This window comes from Gallinula chloropus, assembly GCF_964237585.1.
Source record: "Gallinula chloropus genome assembly, chromosome: 2".
Taxonomy (NCBI): Eukaryota; Metazoa; Chordata; class Aves; order Gruiformes; family Rallidae; genus Gallinula; species Gallinula chloropus.
Genome location: NC_140086.1, coordinates 45,767,186 through 45,787,854, shown reverse-complemented (window position 1 = coordinate 45,787,854; position 20,669 = coordinate 45,767,186). Strand labels below are relative to the sequence as shown.

At 44.4% G+C, this 20,669-nt stretch overlaps 1 protein-coding gene across 3 annotated transcripts in view; it reads left to right on the top strand.

Moving 5' to 3' along the window:
- The window catches only part of MAPRE2 (microtubule associated protein RP/EB family member 2), a 62,270-nt gene extending 43,593 nt beyond the window's left edge, over positions 1 to 18,677 (top strand). For 2 of the 3 annotated variants that reach the window (XM_084280037.1, XM_084280035.1), the window contains 3 exons: positions 4,346 to 4,485; positions 9,764 to 9,922; positions 15,654 to 18,677. In XM_084280037.1, coding sequence (XP_084136163.1) covers positions 4,346 to 4,485; positions 9,764 to 9,922; positions 15,654 to 15,725 — 371 coding nt within the window. In that variant the 3' untranslated portion in view covers positions 15,726 to 18,677. The remainder of the gene's footprint in view (positions 1 to 4,345; positions 4,486 to 9,763; positions 9,923 to 15,653) is intronic. The other variant, XM_084280036.1, reaches the window with a different exon arrangement.
- Positions 18,678 to 20,669: the final 1,992 nt, after the last annotated feature.

Sequence of the window (20,669 nt, the reverse complement as noted above, 5' to 3'; positions counted from 1 at the left end):
TTAAGCTGCTCGGATTATACAGCCCCTCTGAGCAATGCATTAGGACCTACTCCACAATTGCACTAATTGACTGCAAAGCCATTGTGCTCAATAGCAAAGTCATTAAGTCTACCAAGATCTTTCCATCTCTATTTACATATCTGGCTGTCTCAACTACTTAGCACTATTCTACCAACCAGCATCCTTTAATTCTTTCATGAAGTTAAGCCTCTGTTAGAGATGGGAGGCTTACCTCTGAGCTGATTCTAAAACTGATGCTTCAGAATGAATGTGCAGTAGAGCCTTTTTTTTTTTATTCTTCTTCTTTTCCTCTAGGAAATTTTAAATTAGAAATCCCCAGGCGTTCTCTGTTGCAATTAAGTTCTATCCAGCTGTCGCTGATACTGTCTGAAATGTTCTGGTTATTTAACTGGGTTTTATCTGTGTTACTGAAACTGGAATATCATGTTCGCGTAAGATCCTGAGCAGCAAAGCAAAAGGAGATTTCTTTTGATTTGTCTGGACTTCAGTAATACTTTGCTGTAGAAATTCAAAAGGCTCTTTTGTTTTCAAAGGGCAAAATACAGGACGGTGATATCGGTGCTAGCCAGCCCTCTCTGTCCATAGACGATGGTGATGTGAGTTTGCTCGACGCGCTCCAGGAGGGCATCTCGGCTGTAAATTAGGGGGAATACCTGGGGGTTAAATATTTGTGCTTGTTCTGCCCTTAACTCTCTCTGCAGGTTAAAAAAGAGGTGTGCACTTAATGACTTGGCTTTCTGTGATCAGTATCCCAATTTACAAAGAATGAGCTCACTTCACCGGGCTCTTGAGTGTGAAAGCAAGCGATATGCCATGGCTACACAACGTGCCTTGCTTAGGTCTTGCACCCTGACCTCCCTCCGGAGTAATTTTGAAGAGTTGAAAGGCTGCCCTAGGAAAGTTGAGCAGCTTCTCCTGTCCTTGTGTGTGTTTGCTGCCTAGGGAAACTCTTCAAGTAGGAGAAGGGTAGTTGGTTGAGCAGCGGAGCTGTATTGACTAGCCAAGGGTTGACATCTGAAAGTCCTTAACTTGCTTTGTAACATTGAATTTTCAGGCCCTATCCTGAACTGCTTCTTGCAGGTGCAGAATACAGTAAGGAATAAATGTTGATGCCTTGGTTTAGTATATATATATGTATCATTGTAAAGGCTGTATAGGTAACTGTTGCAGTTTCATGTGATACGAATATTCATTAATAATTCGAGGCCCAACTAAAATTCTGTAGTCAAAGTGATTATTTCTTGTGTGTGTTTATCTTGCATATTTTTAACAGCAGTTTTCTTCCATTTATCTGCTAATCCAAATGAAAATAGTCTTCCTGGCTTTGAGAGCATCTTAATGATCCTGCTTTTGAGCAGAGGCTTTTTTTGATTAGTCAAAATATGAAAAAAAATATGAAAAGCATGTAATGAAGGTGAGGTGCTGAAGTTTATGAAATTGCCTAAAGAAAGAAATAGCAACATAAGATCTTTTTTAAAATATTTTTAAAATGTTTTTCCACAAAAGATTTGTTTGTTGCTAATGTAAATATGATGTGAAAGGCTGTTTAATTGCAGGGATGTTCGTGACATTAAATTTCCCCAGCCTTAGTGAATCTGTGTTCTGTATCTGAAACCTGCTAGACATGAGTTTGTGTATGTAATTTTAAGAATTTAGACATAAAAGTTATGGACTGGAGTCACCAATTTAATTAAAAAAAAAATCCTTATCTGTTTCATTTTAAGGAGCACAGAAAGAAGGCTGGACATCTTGCACAGAAATGCTTTACACAGGTCAACTGAATTACCAAGTTGTTTATGTTCTGTCGGCATTAGGTGATCCAGTTAATACAGAGTTATCTGCAGAGACAGAAAGAGATGCTTGTTACAGACTATATCAGAGAAGCCTAAGCTTGCTTCATTGAATCACATTGCTGCTCTCCTGTCTCATCGCTTTCCAGCTCTTCCAAGGGACCTCCATACCCAGTTTTAGGTCAGGGAGACCATGTGAGCTCCACAGTTTGGTCATATGGGCAGCCTCCCAAGTCATCTTTCTCCCCTCCTTCTTTCCTTGCCGCCTTCTAATTTCTTCCTAGTGACGGCCTCCTAAAACATTGGTTTTACAATGAATCTCTTTATTAAAGCATTGCCTGAGACTGGGGGTGCATTGTGGAAATGCCAACTAAGAGCAACTTGTAGTGCACTGCACATCAAGTAGCCCTATGGCAGGAGTAGCTGGCGAGGTGTGGGGTAGAAGGTGGCTGCTGAGAAAGCTGGGGCACATCCCTCTGGAAGTGGTGACCTGCAAGCTCAGAGCTGCGCTGGGAGCTGGGTGCTTGTTGGATTTGGGCTTTCTCTTGCACCCGGTGTGGCCCAGGCTTCAGAGCCAGCAGCATTTGACAGTGGAGGATGGCCATGGAGCCCATCAGCACAGCCAGACAGCTGTATTTTGTACTTTGTAAGAAACAGCGAAACACATGGGTGCAGGACTTCTGATTCACATGCCTGTTTAATAAATCAACCAAAATAGGTCAGAGAGAGGGCTGGGTTTTTGTTCTGTCATCCTAACCCAAGCAATTCAGGTACTAGCTGTGAACACACACACTGCACCTGAGATGCGTTCCTAGTTGGTGGGAATAAGGCAGGGGCTGTGAGTCAGAGGCCTGTGGGGCCCCAGGCAAGGTGGGCTGCCATGACCAGGTGCTTGTGTGCTGGGGCTGAGACACTAAATCAAACAGCAACAAGGAAAGGCAGAGAGGTGGAGCAAGGTTTGAGAAGCTGCCTGTGAGGTTGGTGTGAAGGCACTGCAAACTACCACACAAAGGTGCCTCTGCTTGGGCAAAAAGCAAGAGTGCCTGTGAGAAAGGGTCCCTGTGCCCCCCAGTCAGTTGCTGGTTTTGCTGGTAAGGATGTTGCTCTGTTTTCTGGCAGATTTGCAGTGCAGGTAATTAAGGACAAATAGCAAAACCTAGGCAGATCAAAACTCATCTCTTGGTCACTATGGCAACTGTGAGTGCACCGATGGATTTAATTCTGCGTGCACTGTCTGAATTTCAATGCCATTGTCTCTGGGATGGTTTACACTTGAAAATGAGGAAAGCCCAGTTTAGCTGGAATTACCAAGTCTGTCTTTCTCCGGGGGCGAGGGGGGGGGTGGGGGGGGTGGGTGGTGGAGGGGGGGGTGGGGGGGAGAATTAAAGATAGATCTGTACACAAAATATTGGGCTAGATGGAGGGAAGGCTCTATTAATGGAGGGAAGGGTCTATTAATAGAGGGCTGGAGCACCTCCCCTACGAAGAGAGGCTGAGGGAGCTGGGCTTGTTCAGCCTAGAGAAGAGAAGGCTGTGGGGGGACCTCGTTCCCTCCCTTCCAGTACCTGAAGGGAACATACAAACAGGAGGGGAATCAACTTTTTAAAAGGGTAGATAATGTCAGGACAAGGGGAATGGACTAAAGCTAAAGGAGGAAAGGTTTAGGTTAGATATTAGGGGGAAGTTTTTACAGCGAGAGTGGTGAGGTGTTGGAACAGGCTGCCCAGAGAGATGGTGGATGCCCTGTCCCTGGAGGTGTTCAAGGCCAGGTTGGATGGGGCCCTGGGCAACCTTGTCTAGATGTAGGCCTGTGGCAGGGCGGTTGGAACTCTATAATCCTTGGGGTCCCTTCCAACCCAGACCATTCTATGATTCTATGATATGATTCTATGAATGATATATTTTTTTTAAAAGCAGAAAGCAGCTGCAAGATTCCTGACAAGGGGTAGAGAAGGGGCAAGCATCGATCTCTTCCCTTTGGCGACCAGTGATAGAACCCAAGGGAGCTGTATGAAAGTGAGACAGGAGAGGTTTAGGTTGGATATTTGGAGGAGGTTCTTTACTGAGAGGGTGGTCAGGCACTGGCACAGGCTCCCCAGGGAAGTAGCCACAGCACCGAGCTTGGCTGAGTTCAAGAAGCATCTGGACGCTGCACTCAGTCCCATGCTCTGACTTGACTGACCCTGTGTGGAGCCGGGAGTTGGACTCAATGATCCTTATGGGCCCCTTCCATATCAGGAGATTTTCTGATTCTGCAATTCTAAGGGAACTTTTTATACTGGTTTGGTGATTATAGTAGTTTTAGAGTTACTTCACTCTCAGCAGCAAACTCAAAGTGCAACTGCTATGTGGATATGTGTTTTTTACTTTCCCAGGGTATAGCAGCACCGCAACTTCTTCCGCTGTCACCTTGAAGTGACAGAGAGAATGGCTGTCTGTGAAATGAATACCTTTGTTTCTGTACCAGCTTAATAGGAAAGTATTTATCATGGGGATAAATCTTAATTTTTTTTTTGATTTATTGTGCTTTTCAGGTGCTGCTAAATCCAGTCCAGCTTCTAAACCAGGATCAACACCTTCTCGCCCATCTTCAGCAAAAAAAGCTGCACCAAGCAGCTCAGCATCCAAATCAGATAAAGATTTGGAAACTCAAGTCATACAGCTCAGCGAACAGGTAAATTTGATTTAGGCATAAAATTAGATGCATTCACTGTCACAGGCAGGCATGAAATGTAATATTGCCTGCTGTTGAATGGTGGTCTCCAGAATTATGAAGGGATGAAAGATTGAAATGTCTCAGCTGGAAAAAAAAAAAAAGGTGAATTGTTGTTTAAATTAACGTCTGACAGAGATGACTGGTGTTTGTTTGCTAGTATTTTAAAAAGTTGATCTTAGGGATGACAGGTAAGTCTTGGTGAAGTATGATATTTTTATTAGATTTGTTTGAAATATGTCACTTGGATAGGAAAAATCCTGATAGTGTCTTTGCTCCTGTGCATTAAAAATGTGAAATAAATCATTTTAATGTGTCATTGTGGAGAAAACAACCCTGTCTGTAATACCAAAGTGTTAGAGATTTGCAGCTGAACAGAGACTAACTCAGTGCACGCTGCTTTCTGGAAGGAAAGAATTAAGAGGGCAATCTTTTATTTAAAAATGTGATCTACCTTTGAAAGAATACTTAGTTATATTATAATGTTCTGCAATATAATTAATAAAGCTTCAAAATTAGTGTTAGGAATGAAAGGGCTTTAATTTTCATTTATGCTATGGAGCTTTACATCACTCTGTCATTCCTGGACATGCAAGAATGCCTGCACTGGGCTTGAATAAATATCTGCATCTGGTCAGGACTGTGTGCCAGAATGGTGTAAATGCTGCTAGTATAAATGAGGCCTGAGCCCTGTATTTGTCCTCAACAAGGGAAGATGGAAAGGAAAAACCTCGTATTTCGGAGCCTGAGCTGCCTGGCAGCAGCATTCAGGAAGAAGTCATTATTCTGGATCAAGTATAATTTTCCACAATTAAGAGCATTTCAATTTCAGGCTTTCATTGACCTGAACAGCAAAGATTTTGGTTTGCTGGGGCACTGTTTGCAAATTCTTGGTTACTATTATGCACTTAAAGGTGGCGGATGGATAGCCACATCTCAAACATGGCATGCTGCGGACTCAGGGTTATCAGTCTGAGAAGCAGAGAACACAACAGGGTCCACCAGCCTCCCAAATGGGCTTTTCATTGTTGCTGTAACAGAAAAGTTTTTTAATGTTGCACAAGAAATGGATGTGTATATACACATTTCATGGATTTATGTATTTTTTTTCCATCATTGTGAGAGTGGAGTTCAAATGTCAGCTTAATGCAACTTAAACCCTGACACTTGTGCTCAGAAGTCAGAACGTGTTTGCTTCAGTAGGAAGAGTTGGTTGGGGTCTGAGCAACATAAAAATATTTGATCTTTACTAAAATAGGCAGTCACTATCACATCCACTGCTAATGTATTCCTAGCACGTTCCATGTGTGAAAACTTTAAGCTTTATATACAAATAACCCCCAGGGAAAACTAATGATTTCCCCCATCACCAAAGAGGAGAACTGTTGAGCATTTGAAAAGTTGGTGTTTTAATAGCTAGTTTTTAGGAGACATCTTCCAGCTAGAATGGTCTGGAAGGCACTACTTTTTTTTTTCTTTAATGCTGGGAGCATTTGGTATTTCATTTCCCACTAATGGCTACTTATGCACCCTGGGCATATAACATGAGCCAAAAAAGCTATGCTGCAAGCAGCTCTGAGCCAGGTTTTTCTAACCCCTAGTCTGAACGTGCTGGAAGAGCCCAGTTGCCTGGTTTTACCACTCTTCAGCAACCAGGGAGATGAGGAAAACAGCCACTTTTACTCCTTAGCTGTCTTGACCATGAATTGTAATCAATGTCATGAAATATCGAATGGTTTCTGTGGATATCAAATTTCTATGTGGCTGTAACAGATAATTCTTTTCAGCCCTTTCATGGATGGACAGCTAAGGGAGCTTGAAACATCTGAACATTCTTACCACAGGGATGGTAAAATGCTATTTGCAATTATTGTAAGCTGTAACCATCATTTGCTAGTTTGATGGTTCCCAAAAATCTTAAGAGTTTCTCTTAAAATCATCTTAGCTATTGCTTTGGTCTGTGCTAGTAAATTAAACACTTCCAAGGAATGTCACTGTGCACTGGAACTCAATTACCCAGAACATTAAATTGCTAGAGTGGTCCCTGCTGTGGTTTTGGTCTGTGCCAGCTAGCACTCTCCCTGAGAGTTTATGAGTGCAGTTAAGGAGACAACACAGACCAGGAGACATGGAGAATGGTCCTAGGGACCATTAACTGTATGCTGGTATATAGGTAGTTTCTGAAAAGAGCACCATCTTGGCTGCTTGTCTACCGTATACGCTTAATCTCCAACCTGGTTCTGCAGTCCTGTGAGCTTTCATATTACCAGTAAGTGCCACTAGGGAAAAGACTGGTTAGTAAGAACTGTTGCCCCTGCACCCATGAACTGGAGAACACAGGAGTACTTAGAATCATAGAATGGTTTGGGTTGGAAGGGACCCATCAAGTTTCAACCGCCCTGCCATGGGCAGGGACACCTCTCAGGTGACCAGGCTGCTCAAGGTCCCATCCAAACCAGCCTTGAAAGCTGCCAGGGAGGGGTCAACCACCACCTACTTCCCTAGGCAACCTGTGCCAGTGTCTCACCACCCTCATAGTGAAGAATTTCTTCCTAATATCCATTGTAAATCTACCCCCTTCCAATTTAAAACCATTTCCCCTCATCCTATCGCTACACGCCCTTCTAAAAAGTCCTTTCCCAGCTTCCTTGTAGGCCTCTCGGGTATGGGAAGGCTGCTGTAAGGTCTCCCCTGAGCCTTCTCTTCTCCAGGCTGAACAACCCCAACTCTTTTAGCCTGTCTTCATAGGAGAGGTGCTTCAGCCCTCCAATCATCTTTGTGGCCCTCCTCTGGACCAGTTCCAACAGTTCCATGTACTTCTTATGTTGGTTACTCCAGAACTGGACACTGTACTCCAGGTGGGCTCTCACAAGAGCGCAGTAGAGGGGTAGAATCACCTCCCTTGACCTGCTGGCCACAATCCTTTTGATGCAGCCCAGGATACGATTGGCCTTCTGGGCTGTGAGCATGCATTGTCAGCCCATTTGAGGTTCCCATCCACCATCACCCCCAAGTTGTTCTCTGCGGGGCTGCTCCCTATCACTTCATTTCCCAGGCTGTATTGATGATGAGTATTGCCCCAACTTAGGTGCAGGACCTCACACTTGACATTATTGAACCTCATGAGCTTCTCCAGCTTGTCCAGGTCCCTCGGGATAACATCCTGTCCTTCCAGCATGTCAGCTGCACCACTCACCTTGGTGTCATCCACAAACTTGCTGAGGGTACTTCTGGTGCAGGAGCAAGAACAGAGCATGGGAGTTAACATGCACTGCTGCTCATACAGCAAGCATGCTTTTTGGCACGTTCATAGCAGGAAAAAGTAGCATGTGGATGTGCTAATTACCAGGGAAAAATCCCACATTAATATGTCACAAGTAACTGTTACATCACTGAAGAAAAGTGTGTTTGGTTGTGACAGTGTTTACTGTTTGCTGTAGTTAATTTACTACGTGCATATGCACATAGTGTAATGATTCTGTTTCTTAAAGCAGAGTGAGCCTATAGTTTGAAGGCAGGAGAATGCCTTCGTGGTAAATAGGTCAGGAGGGGAGACAGTCTGAGCTATGAGCTGCCAGTGTTTCAGCTGAAGTGTGTTGTGTTCCCAAGCTCTAGCAAGCACAGAGCAAAAGACCTGGAATCAGGTCGTTGTTCTGTCGGGACGCAGGTGTCCCTCCCAAACAATACGCTGCTGCAGATCCAGAAGATGGGCTTTAAATCTGTGAGGGCTTCATCTACAGACCAAAATAGTGGAAAATCCCGTTCCATTTTGCTATCCCTACTTCCCTGAATAAATAGCTAACTTTAAGGTGACTGGTCATTGTATCATCTGTCAAGGGAAGACTTGGATGTCAAACAGTGCTGGTGAGAAACAGGTTAGTACATGAATGAGATGCTCTGAGATCCAGCCGTGGTTCACAGGTCATTTCTGCTGTCTGACAGCCCCGAGAGTGCAATCAAGGGTCAGAAAAAGGCTTTGCTAGCTCAGCAGTTACGGAAAAATGAGCTGATAGGATTTACGAGGCTGTCAAAGCATTGTTTGAACTCTGCTGGTATTTTTACTAGTGGGGGGAATAAATAAGCTTGCAGCAGAACTGGCCATGCAGAGCTTTCTATTAAATTTTATCAGTTCACTGAAATGTAGTCTGATGCGATTTTTGGTTTATTTAGCCTGTTTTATTTAGGAAGGCATTTGTGTAATTGCAGGCTCTAAAATGTGGATGCTATTTTAGCTGCATTTTGGACATGACGGGGGTCAGCGTGTTTACTGTAGGCAGCTTCATCTCTGATTATTTCTGTTGGTTGTTACATTGCTGTCTTCCAAATTTGAGAGCCACTTACACGTTATCCTGACTGCCTGCAACCTGTTAGAATTTTATCTATTACACTACCACAAAATTGTTTTTTTTTAAATATGTGTTGGTGTGGTGTATATATATTTATCTATGTATAAAAATATATTGCAACATCTGTTGTGATTTATATGAAGCCTGATCATTAGCAGCTGTGCTGCCCATAAGTGATTTGCAGCAGTCCTGGTGCCAAAACTGAGACTGACAATATAGCTTGAAGACTCTTGTGAACAAGGTTGCACAGAGAAAGATATTTGGCATTTGAGAGAATTTCTTGATAGAAACGGTACGTTAGAGCACAAAGTCAGTGGCACAGCTAGTCACAGCGTCAGGGTGCCAAAATTCAGGTCTCTAACAGAGGCAGAAAAGACGAGAGGGGGAAAAAAGCAACACAGCAGCACTCACTTTTGCAACCAGAGAAGGCCTTTTAATATCCTAACTAGACCATTTCCCTTTGCGAGCTTGTCTACGAGATTCACATACTTTTTGGCAAGGAGATGTTGTAGGTTTCCCAACAACTGTACATTAATCCAAGCAAAGTAATGCAAGTAGTGAGCCAAAAGTTTTATTAATTACCATTAAATGACACTTCTGGCAGCTTTGTTAGAAGCCAAGTCTTAATTAGCCCTGATTCCTGAACTGCTGCTTTGGGTTTGATATAAAAGAGGACTGAGAAAATTGATCTTTAAGGATCAAAGTTAAGATTTATTCAAGAGGTGTAATGGGAGAGCTTGATTTATTGGTGTCTATTGCATAAGGTTCAATCTAGCATCATTTTAAGCTATAAAATTGAATATATATTTAAGATGGTTTAGCATGCATAATTTTAGACAGAGTTGTTTTTTCTGTAGTGCAACTCAACTGATGCACCTTGGTTTATATTGCAGGTACATTCATTAAAACTTGCACTTGAAGGCGTGGAGAAGGAAAGAGATTTCTACTTTGGCAAATTAAGGGAGATTGAACTTCTCTGCCAAGAACACGGGGGAGAGAATAATGACCTTGTCAATCGGCTAATGGAAGTCCTTTATGCTTCAGAAGAACACGTAAGTTGAAGCTTAATTTCTTTCATTTAGACAAAACAGTTTAATTTCATAAAAATTTATTGGCACAGTGTTGGATCATGTCCTGTACTTCAGTCAGCAGATCTGTAGCAGCTAGGATTTCCATGCCTGCTCCCCCAAAAAGGAAGTTTGCCTTTGCAAACAGCGGACGTTTCAGCCTGGGGAGGGGATCCGGGAGGCCAGTTGCTTCTGGCTGCTTTGGTGTGGGTTTTGTACTCTGCATTCGCTGAAGCTGATCTGAAAGGGGAAGCAGTGTGTCACAATCTTAAATTGATTTCACATGGTTCTGTTCTGTTAGTTTTGTTTTGTCCTCTTCGGCCTTTCTGCATAAAACCTTCCCCTCGTGCTCCTTAACGTGTTGAGAAACCCCGGCAACTCTGGCGGAGCTGCTGTTCAGCGCCTGTAGCCGTGACCCTTCCTGAGCCCGTGAGGCGGTGTCGTAGTACGTACAGGTGGCCAAATATGTAGCTGTATCTACAGAGGGAATGCTCTTTAGCAGTTTTTCATCCTGTTGCTATAGGCAAAATTCTTCCTTGTACAAACCCAGTAATCCCCTGTTACCTAAGTTTCAGAGACTCATTGTCTGCAAGATTAAGCAAGAATGTCACTGCACCTCAGTCTTAGCGCTCGGAGACGCTGGACAAAAGCAAGAGGCGGCAACGGGTGCCGGCTAAATTCCTCAGACACGTTTAGGGATATAATGATTCCGTGGAGATTTAGCTGAACTACTCCCATTCACGTTAACTAAATCCCTGTGCACTCTGTACTGATGACTGACCCGTCACTCTCCAGCGGATGATGCGTGTGAGCATCAACTTAATCTCTCAGCAGAGCTGTGATACCACGGGCTGTCTTGTATCTGTTCCCAGAAAGCTGTTGCAGCAGTAGTCAGCTGACTTTGCATTTTATATTCAAAAGTAGTGCCGAAGCAGCTACTAACTCACGTGCTTCTCTAAAAAAGACTAGTAGAGCGTAAACGAAAGTTGGGTGCAAGAGGGACAAGAGCTTGCTGCTGACAGGGGCCACTGCCCAGATGAGAAGTGACAGGGGAAAGAGGATTTGTTCATCAGTGCAGGGTGAGTGCTGGAGAGGAAAAGGAGGAAACCATTGTTTTCATAGGCATAAACAATAAGACAAATTTGCCAGGCACATGATAACAGGCTAAAAGAATTACACACATACACACACACACACACACACACACACACACACACACACACACACACACACACACACACACACACGTATATATTGGTCAGAGAGAACATGAATTTATTTATGAAGCAAAGCCAAAAGAATCCCTCTTCTCCCCATACCCCTACCACATCTGCCTGTCTGTTGGCTTAAATAGCAAGCGATTCCCTGCCAAGGAGCACATTTGTTGCTTCTCTTCCTGCAGTTTTCCTTACTGGCAGAACACATTACCAAATGTTATACTTCAGCACACATCACAGTGTTTTATCTGCTTCCTCTCTCCAAGCCTTTCCCTGTTGAAAGCATCATCCCTGCCTCCTCATGAACTACGTATGATGACATATGACTTTATCTAAAATGTGTTCGCAGCTGGAGGCCGGGTATGTCACTGCAGCAGGAGGGCGCATTTTTTGCATCTTTTAGTGGGAGACTTGATCTCATCATCTTCCAGGGGGCATTTCCTCCTCAGCTTACCAAATGGACTGTAATTTGCTGAGGAAGGACCCCAGTGTGTTAGCACTAAACCAGGGACTGTGGTTTCCTTGCTGATGCAGATCCTGCCTACTTCTTGTTTTCAGAGCTTGTTGTCTCATTGCCCTGCAGTCCTCTTCTTTCTCTCTCTGTAATGAATTTGCCCCAAGTTAAATTCTGTATCTCACAGTATTTTTGCAGGTTAATCCCTCAGTAACAGCAGTTTGGTTTTCCCAGTCCCCAGATGGGAAATAGCCTCAATTCCCAAATCACAGGCAACTCCAGCATTCCTAGTTTCTTACTAATGAATTCATTGTAAATCCAGCTTAGATTTTTTTTTTTAATCTCTGTTTCAGGGTGTCTCGAGTGTACAATGCAAGGGGTGGTGGTGGGGGGAAGGATTACATTAATTTTGGGGATTTATGACGTTTTTAAATGATTCTGTGGCCATGAAGCTTTTCTTTTGGATGGAGATGTGCAGCAGTGCAGCTCACACACAGTGCAGGAGTAATCCCTGACCCAAAACCTTGTGCTTCAGTATTATGACTAACTTAAATCTGTTTGCAGTTCATGCTTTCTGTAATGGCTTGATAGCAATCTCAGACTCTCCCTTCCTAGCTGTAATTTGACGGGCATCTACTGTATTCAACATGGCATAGAGATCATGTCCTATTTTTCATACCAACTGTTTTTATTCAGAGGGGACAAGTCTCCCTTTATACTTAATTTTCTGTTACGCTTAATTTAACCCTCCTAAAAGAAAGAAAAAACCCCTTCTGGACAGCACTTTAAGTGGTCACATGTTGTAGTAGCTCAGAGGTCTCCGAGCATTGTTGGCTTCAGGTGAATCCTGTGTAGAACAATTCAGACTGCAAGCATAGAATTTATGCCCTACAAAAATTCTCCAGAGGTTTGATTATTGTAGTGTTGCATTGAAGAGTGGTTTTTTTATCAGGTTCATGTCAGAGGTGGGGGGTGGTGATAATTGTTTTTCAGAATTCCAAGTTACAATGTAGTTCCAACCTCGCCATCTTATAAGCTTCTGTTTTGTTTAGTTAAATAAAGGCTTGGATTTTTGAAACATTTTTTTTCACTATTATTACTTTTTGTCTTGATTTTGGTGAGGTTTGAGTCTTACAGTACAAATACCAATCAATTTGGATTTGGCTTTAGAGGCTCCCTCTTCTCATCCCTATTATGGTTCTGGTTTTAAACCTCATCATTATGTCTCTGCTTATGCAAGAGGGTTGTTGCTGTATCTGGTGGTGTCACTTTTAATGTTTGGCTGATCAGTCTGTAATCCTTTGTAGTTTTTAATTGCAAATTTCTCATTTGTAGTCCCACATCAAAAGCAGCAAAGTTAACAGAGAACAGTGTTTAAAACGGTTGCATTTGGGTGGTGGGGAGAAGCAGCCCCGTGCTGTAACTGCAGTAGGCACCACTGACGCCTCAGTATGTAAAGCATTTGGTCTTGTGGCCTTACATTAGGAGAGCTTCAGACTGGTGAACCAGGAAAGGATACGTGCCTGCTTAAGAAACCCAGAGCCATGTAGGTCTTGGCATAAAGCAAAGTTGTAGGAAAGCTTTTGCTCTCCCTGGTTCGCTTGGTGCAGAAGTTGGGTGCATTGCTGCTGGTTGATCTGTCAGTTGCCCAGGTCAAGTTTCCCAAGCGATTGCTGGAAATGCAGTTGGCCATGTATCTTTCTGCTCTGGCAGCTGCTACACCTGCTGCTGCTTTTGGAAAAGACACCCAGCCGTTTTTTTTAAAGTCTGGCTCTTCAGTCTACAGGCAAACCTGAATGGTTTCAGGCAGATAGATCAAAGGGTCAAAAGAGAGCACCTCTCACTGTGGGAGACAGAGATGACCATTGGTCGTGTGATCTGAGCCAGAAATAAATGCTCTAAATAGATCTTCCACTACTTTCCTTATTCGGGGATGCTATTCAAGGAGATTCCACAGTCCCAAGGTAATTGGGCATAGTGGCTCTGGCCTTTCCCATTTCCCGTATTTATACAGTCCGTACATACGGAGAAGCACGTGTCCCAGTCTCAGAACAACTTCTGAGGTAGTCACATAGGGTTTGCCATTTCCATCAAAGGTAAGCCTGGCAAGAGAGGAGCTGAGGCTTCTTCAGAGCCGCAGAGCAGGTTCCCAAGCTGCTCCCTGTGCTTGGAGGCTCTTCCTGTTATATGTGTGAAAGGATAGCATGTCCCTCCCTATAAAACCTGCATGAGCGGGCTTCCTCATAGGTGTGTATCTCAAACGCCGCATACGCAAAGCCTATGGAACAGGTGTACCCTGGAACAGGTCACCTCAGCCCCTAAGGAGGGTCAGGCTAGGTGGGATTAAGGGAACATAGCTCGCTGTGGCTAAACAAGCTTTGGTTTTCTCACCCCATAAGTCAGGGTCACGTTCTCACAGCTGCCAGCCTCTCTCTGTGAAACTCCCGCTCTCCCCAAGTCTTGCACCCCTGCAGCCCACCCCAGAAGTTGTGATTTTTAGCTACTCTGCAAAAAGCTGTTTTGACACTACGTGCCAAGTGTGTGTGTATGTTTTGGGTCATTACCCCCACCAGGCCCTAAGGCACTAAACTCTCTTTGTTCTGAGGGGCACGTGTGGCTTCTACCTGAAAATACCACCCCAGTGATCAAAGGCTTGCTTTTGCTTGGGATTTGGCTGTTTCTGTTAGTGGCAAACAGCCAGATTTCTCCATTGTGTCAGCAAATGTTAGGAGCTGATGTTTCTCCTGATTTTGCCCCTTAGATACATTAATATTCTATTTTCTTATGGCATAGGCTGCTCTGAACTGTTCTGGGAAAACTCACATTGTGGCCTCCCTTTTGGGTTACCCCAAATGTGAAGACTCAGCAGTGTCAGTTTGTTAAAGTCTGTCCTTCAAGCTGCTCCCTTCTAACAGAACTTGCTGTGAGCCCCAGGGAGCTCTGCAGCGGTGCTGTGCATCAGGGATGCTGCATTCTGAGTGGCAGCTCAATGTCTTGGAAAAGTGTTTTCCTTTGGAGCTGCCTGCAGCCAGGCGCTGCTAATGCAGGGCAGGGAGTAGGTGTGTGGGATCTTTTTGGTGAGCCGTGCTCCAGAAAGATGTAAGCCACTTGAGAGAAGAGCTGTAAATGCAACTGCACTTAATGGGAGTACAGGAGTAATGCCCTAAGAGTCAGCCAGCTTCTTTGAGCTCTGATATATCTGGGCCAACCCAGGATAACCAGGTCTGTTGTCTCAAGATCAGAAACTGCTGGAAACTGGTATCACCTACAGATGAGGATCCAGCCTTCCTTTCGGCTGAGGATTCTGTTCACAGCAGCAAAGTATATTCAGGGAGACAGCTCTGGGAAATACTGTGCTTAATAACCATTTGTAAAAAGGGAAGTGTTTATCAGTGATTAGTGCTTTTAACAGTAGCTCTGTAAATCAGTGAATACTGGGCTCAGGATTTTTTTTTTTTTTTCCCCAAGGAAAGGTGTTTGCAAGTCTTTGGTTATATTTTCTGGATACTGCTAGAAATCACTGTCTTGGCAACCTTTGCATTCTGCTCCAGCATCCTTTCCATTTTGGGAAAGGAGTATATCTGACACCAAAAAGGGGCTGAATTTAATTTTTTTAAGCCAGGTGATAGCACAAGTGTCTTGTCGATTTAGTGGTATAAACCTAGAGTGGGGATTGTGTGAAAACTGTGGCAGGCAGGTTCAGAAATCCTTGGAACAAACTGAAAATGGGAGGACATGGGGATACAGCATCTCACTGTCTAGCTATTCAAAGTGTTCACTTACTGGAAGAATCAACTCTGGGTGATGTTGAAAACTGACATTTTTCCTGGAGAATTATCACTGCTGCACATGCATTGATTAAAAGGAAAGTAAATGCATTTTATTGTCCCATAACAGGATGCTGCTTTTTGCAGGTTGCAGCTTATTTTGTAGGTATGAAAACTAGCAGTTAGGCTTCGGGCTGCGGTGAGCGCTGCGGGGCGTCAAGCTTACGTGAGAGATGCTTTCTTCTGAAGGATGTTTTGGGGTCTTTTTGTCCCTGCAGGAGAGCCACACGGATGAGCATGAAGGTGAAGAACAAGTCCATGAACAGCCCCAGCAGCAGGAGGAGTACTGACTCACCTAGCGTCTCTGACAATTTTCGTTTTGTGTGAGAACTTTCTTCTGGAGAACGGAACGTGTGTGGCCTCAAACTTGAAATCAGTTCACTCCCAGTCTGCCATTAACATTTATTGTACCATAGTGAGTGCCAGCCAACCACTGCATTCTGTACCCATACTTTTGCCAAGGCACATTTGCAGACGTCTTCTTTCAGTGTATCTCCCCGAGAGGTTGTAGGGCTACATCACCTACTGTACATCACTGCAACGTCACCACTTGGCTGCTTGAGATTTGTTCTGCTCTTTAAAAAAAAAAAAAGTATATATATTTATTTTTTTCTTTTTTTTTTTCGTCTTAAGTATGATACACTTGTAACTTGTTCTAACATATTTATATTGGCATTTTGTGTGGCAAGAAGTACCGTACCACTAGCTGTGTCTCTCACTTTGTGGTGCTTTCGCGTTTCCTAGTACATCTGCCTTAGGGGCATGAATTCGGTCGAACAATTGGAATAAAGGGATACAGTGGAAGTCATACTCAAGCCATAACGGTGAGGTGTGTTGTGGAGGAAAATGCTCGTGTTGCTCACGCTTATTCCTTTCCTGCCTTCGCAAAATGGAAGGCAGAGCATCCGTTTCACTAGGAGACATTTAAACCCCTGTGTTAGAAAGCTTGTTAGAAAGCTGCATGGTATGTTTTTTGGCTTATTTCTGGAGGAACAGACATCCACTTAAGTTTTTTTGAAAACCCTCCCAGTTTCCTGACTAGTCAATAGACGTTTCCCAGCTTTTCTTCCTTCCTGAGGAATCCAGTCCCAGCCTCCAGCTTCTGCTCTGCCTCCGCAGAGCTCAGTGCTGATGGAGGAGAGAAATCTCCTTGGCACAAGTGCAGCTGCAGGACACAATCTCTGCCGTCATACTTGGCTTCCCACCCCTCAGAAGAGGACAAAGTAGGCCAGCCATTTCTTCCCGCTATCCTTCCCTCCCTCTGCTGCTCCAGCCATACGACTGTGGAAGAGAATTTCCTCACTAGTGCAAGGCGTGGGGAACAAAAAAACAGCAACAGCACTAGCTCTGACCTCCCTCCCCCCGAAACTCCCTTTTAAGTGGGCAGTGGACACCTTGTGGGTGTTGACTCTGCTCCCGAGGCACAGAGAGGCAGTGAGGAGTCCTTCTGGAGACAGAGCAGACATCAGAGGGGGACCGAGAGGCACAGACCTGGGTGTCTGCGCTTGGCTGAGCTTCCTCTGGCAAGGCCGGCACTGGTCCGTCCTGGAGATGTCCGCAGTGAGAGCGTTCCCCTGCAGCATGGTCCATTGCCCTGTTCCAAGTGATGGTATTTTATGAACAGAAGTATCTTCAAGTGTATAAAGCATTCCTTATTTTTCTCGTGGAGCTGCACGTTGTGGTCCCTCTGAGTATCATTTAATGCTCGGTGTTCCTGGTCTCTCACTTGATTTTCTTCATTCTGGATTGTTACACCGGTTTAGCGAAGACATGGAAGTCCCACCCCAGTCAGCAGTCACTGAAAAAACTCAAAAGCCTGTTGAACAGCTAAATCATTGTAGGCCTTCTTGGTCTCCTAAAGTGTTTGGCTCCCAGCTTACGCTTCCGTAGAAAGGTTTCCAATTCATCAGGCCCCCAGCACCCACATACGCATGCACAGTTCTCTGCTCCTCATCGATCTTCTGCAGCTAAGTGGCCCTTCCTTAAATGCGAGATCCCTGCTGCTGTGTTACACCGCAGACGACGCATAAAACACTGTTAAACATTAGGACAGGTATCTCCAGTTCTGTGATCACACCCCCCGGCTCAGTGGAAGAGTTCCTGGAGCCTGTGGGCCGAAGGTTTCCCATCGCTGCCTCCAGCGTTGACCTCACTCCTTACCCGGTGATGAAGTGAAAGTGCTGCAGCCCGCAGGCCAGCGCTTCCCTTTCCTTCCCTTCCCTTTCCCGCTTCCATCGGTTGCAGATAAGGTCGGGATGATAAAAATGTGTATATTCCAAAACGAGTGTTTCTGAGAATCGCCACAAATGGGGGAATTGTCATTTTCGTTGTATTTGTGTTTATTAGAACATATGTACTTATTACAATTGTCACTGTAATAAACGGTAGTTCTTCATAATCCTGTTGAACCCAAGAGCAGTTACTAATTTTTTTTCCAGTCTCCAGAATGTCCTTTAACCTGCATGGGATTTCTGGTGGGGTAAGGAGTTTGGGATCAGGCTATGAACTTCGTTTCTTCGGCACCGGTCTCTGCTTACCGCAGCTCATCCTTCCGCTAGCACTCGAGCAGGTGCATGGAGAGCACCCGAAGAGAAAACCTTCTCCCCAAGGTGCACATGGCCGGGGTGCTGAGCTCCCTGGAGGGTTCGTAGCCAGGCTGTTGCGCCTCTCTCCTTTTCTCTCTTCAAAGCACATTTAAAACAACAACAACAGTAACAAAATAATTTTAAAAAACAGCTGAACTCGATTCCCTGATATGTCCTTATATCCTACTTCTGGTCCGAGGACCACAGCCCTCTCGCTGCTTGTGTCAAGGGGGAAGTGACGGACGTAGGGAGCTGGGGCAGGAAGTACCTCGTGGGCACTGGAAATTGGGCTGTTGCTGAGGGGAGAGCGATGCTCTGAAAGGGGAAAGAGTTGTCCTCCTCCCCCCCCACCCTCCCCCAACCCCCTGTGAGTAACCCATTCTTCCATTATGGTTTTAATATGCATTTGTAATTACCTTTACTAAATAGCACACCATAAAGCTTTGGTTATATATTAAATGTAAACTGAAAGGAATGTAAACATATGTATTGTTAATTATAAATAGATAAGTAATGGCATAATAGATACAAAAAGTCTTATTCAGATGTATCAGTCATTTTACATTATCCACAGATTGTCGCATGGTAGAGTAGATTTTTGTCTGAATATGTGAATAACTTGACTTGCGTTTATCTTTTTACATATTTAATAAAAAAAATATGTTAAAATCTGTCTAGCTCTAGAGACTATTCAAAACATTCCAAAAGAATACTTCTCTGGTCTAAATACATTCACTATTTTTTTGTTCCGCTAGTGACTGCGTCAGGGAGAAGGGAGGAAAAGGCAGCTGCTTTTCAGAAACCAAGAAGAGGTTCGTTTATTCTGTGTGAGTAGGTAGGGCCTGTTTCCCCCAGAGCTCAGCACCTGAACCACCCCCTGCAGATCAGAGAGAAAGTGTGTGTACGTACGAGAGCGTAAGCAGAACGTTCTTCTCTTACAGTAAATGCTTTCTGACCTCGGCGTGCCGAATCTCTCCTCCTGTCTCTGTTGTAATGCAGCACAAGTGAAGCTCGCAGCAGCCGGGAGGGGAAGAGAGCACCTAGAGCAAAGGCACCCAAGGTCCCAGTGGGTTTTTTTCTTGCACTGACCACGTATTGCAGAGTGACACTTCAGTCAGTACCTAAAAGCTGCCTACACTTTAGATTAAAATACTTCAGGGCTTGGAAGAAATGGGGAAACTTGATCATAACTGTCACAGCTCTGATCTTACACAGCATGAGCAGCGTTGCTGCAGTCATTGCTGCTGAATCTCTGGGGCTTTGAGCCTTGGGTCAGGATCTCTTTCTGTCTTGGGTTAAAGGTTGTGTGCCACCATGGAGAGGGCAGCCTGAGCTCCCCTGCTGCTTCCGGGTACCCCCGGGGCTGAGGCTGAGCCCAGTCCTGCTTAGGGATGCTTTCTGGTAGAGCAGAGAGGATGAAGCCAGGACTGGAGGAGCCCATTTCCAGCCCAGGTGATCAAACCCTGGAGACCTGTGCTAGTTTAGATGCTTTTCATAAGACTGGTGAGGAGGCAGGTCTTTGGGCTACTGCCAGTGCTCAGCAGCATAAAAAAGAAGTGATTTATTTTCCAATTCAAATAGTTGAAAGCTTTCTGCCACAGTTCTGTGACCAAAGCCAATTGTTGATGTTGGGCCACCTACATATCATTACCTGACTTCGCAAAATAAACCTGTGGCCATAGTGCCCTATGAACAAGGCTTCTTTTATTCCCATTGATGAACCAGTTACCCATCTAAGATGGCTAACAATTCAGTACATACATGATCTGTTTTTATACATATCTTTATAGAGAGTGCAGCGACAGGTCACTTTAAAAAGGGGAAAAGAAAGTTATCTGCAGTGTCTTCCTATTAGAACGTGAAAAAGCTGCCTGGAGCTTCCTTTCCTTTAGAAGTGATACTGCAGTTTTCTTTAAAAAAGGTACAAGTGCAGGCAGGTTGTGGCAGTTCAAGTTTTATAATTCCATTTAATGAAATATTTCAAAATACTCCATTACAGTGCATCAGATTGTGCCAGTTCTGTGCCCCTTATTTCCAACTGTTCCATAAATAAGCGCGAGACAAAGGGAAAAGGGAAGCCTGTCTGCAGAGTTCCTCCAGCACCACCACCACGTTCAATCCAGAGGTACTTTTGGTTATTTTATTCTAATTCTTTTCTCATCAGGATTTTCTCCTGATACTTTTGGTGGATGGGTTAAATATAAACTGTTGAAATAGGAGAGGCTTTTGTAGCAGTGTGTCTGGTTCCAGTTGTAATATTTAACCTTGTTGCACTGGGACTGCTGGGTGCGTGCCTGCTTCAAACTCACCGCTCCCCTTCAAACAGAGTCAGGACTTGTTTTTAGCATCCTTCATTACATTATCAGCCATCAGCTCTTCTCTAAGAGAGTCCGGTTGAGGATCATTTTGGTGGAAGCCCCACCCTCCCTGGGCATCATATGCAGAGGGGCACAGCTACCCCACCAGCAGTGAGGAAGGCTGGAAGATGCCTCCCCTTGCTCCAGCTCCATCCTGCTCTAGAGACTCCCTTCCCTGCAGGGCCCTTGGCAAAAATCTCTGACCCTGTGTTAACAGGATGACCCGTGTCCTCTGCCTGACTCAAACCTTCAGCTGCTTGAACTGTGACTGTAGTACGATGGTGATCTGCGG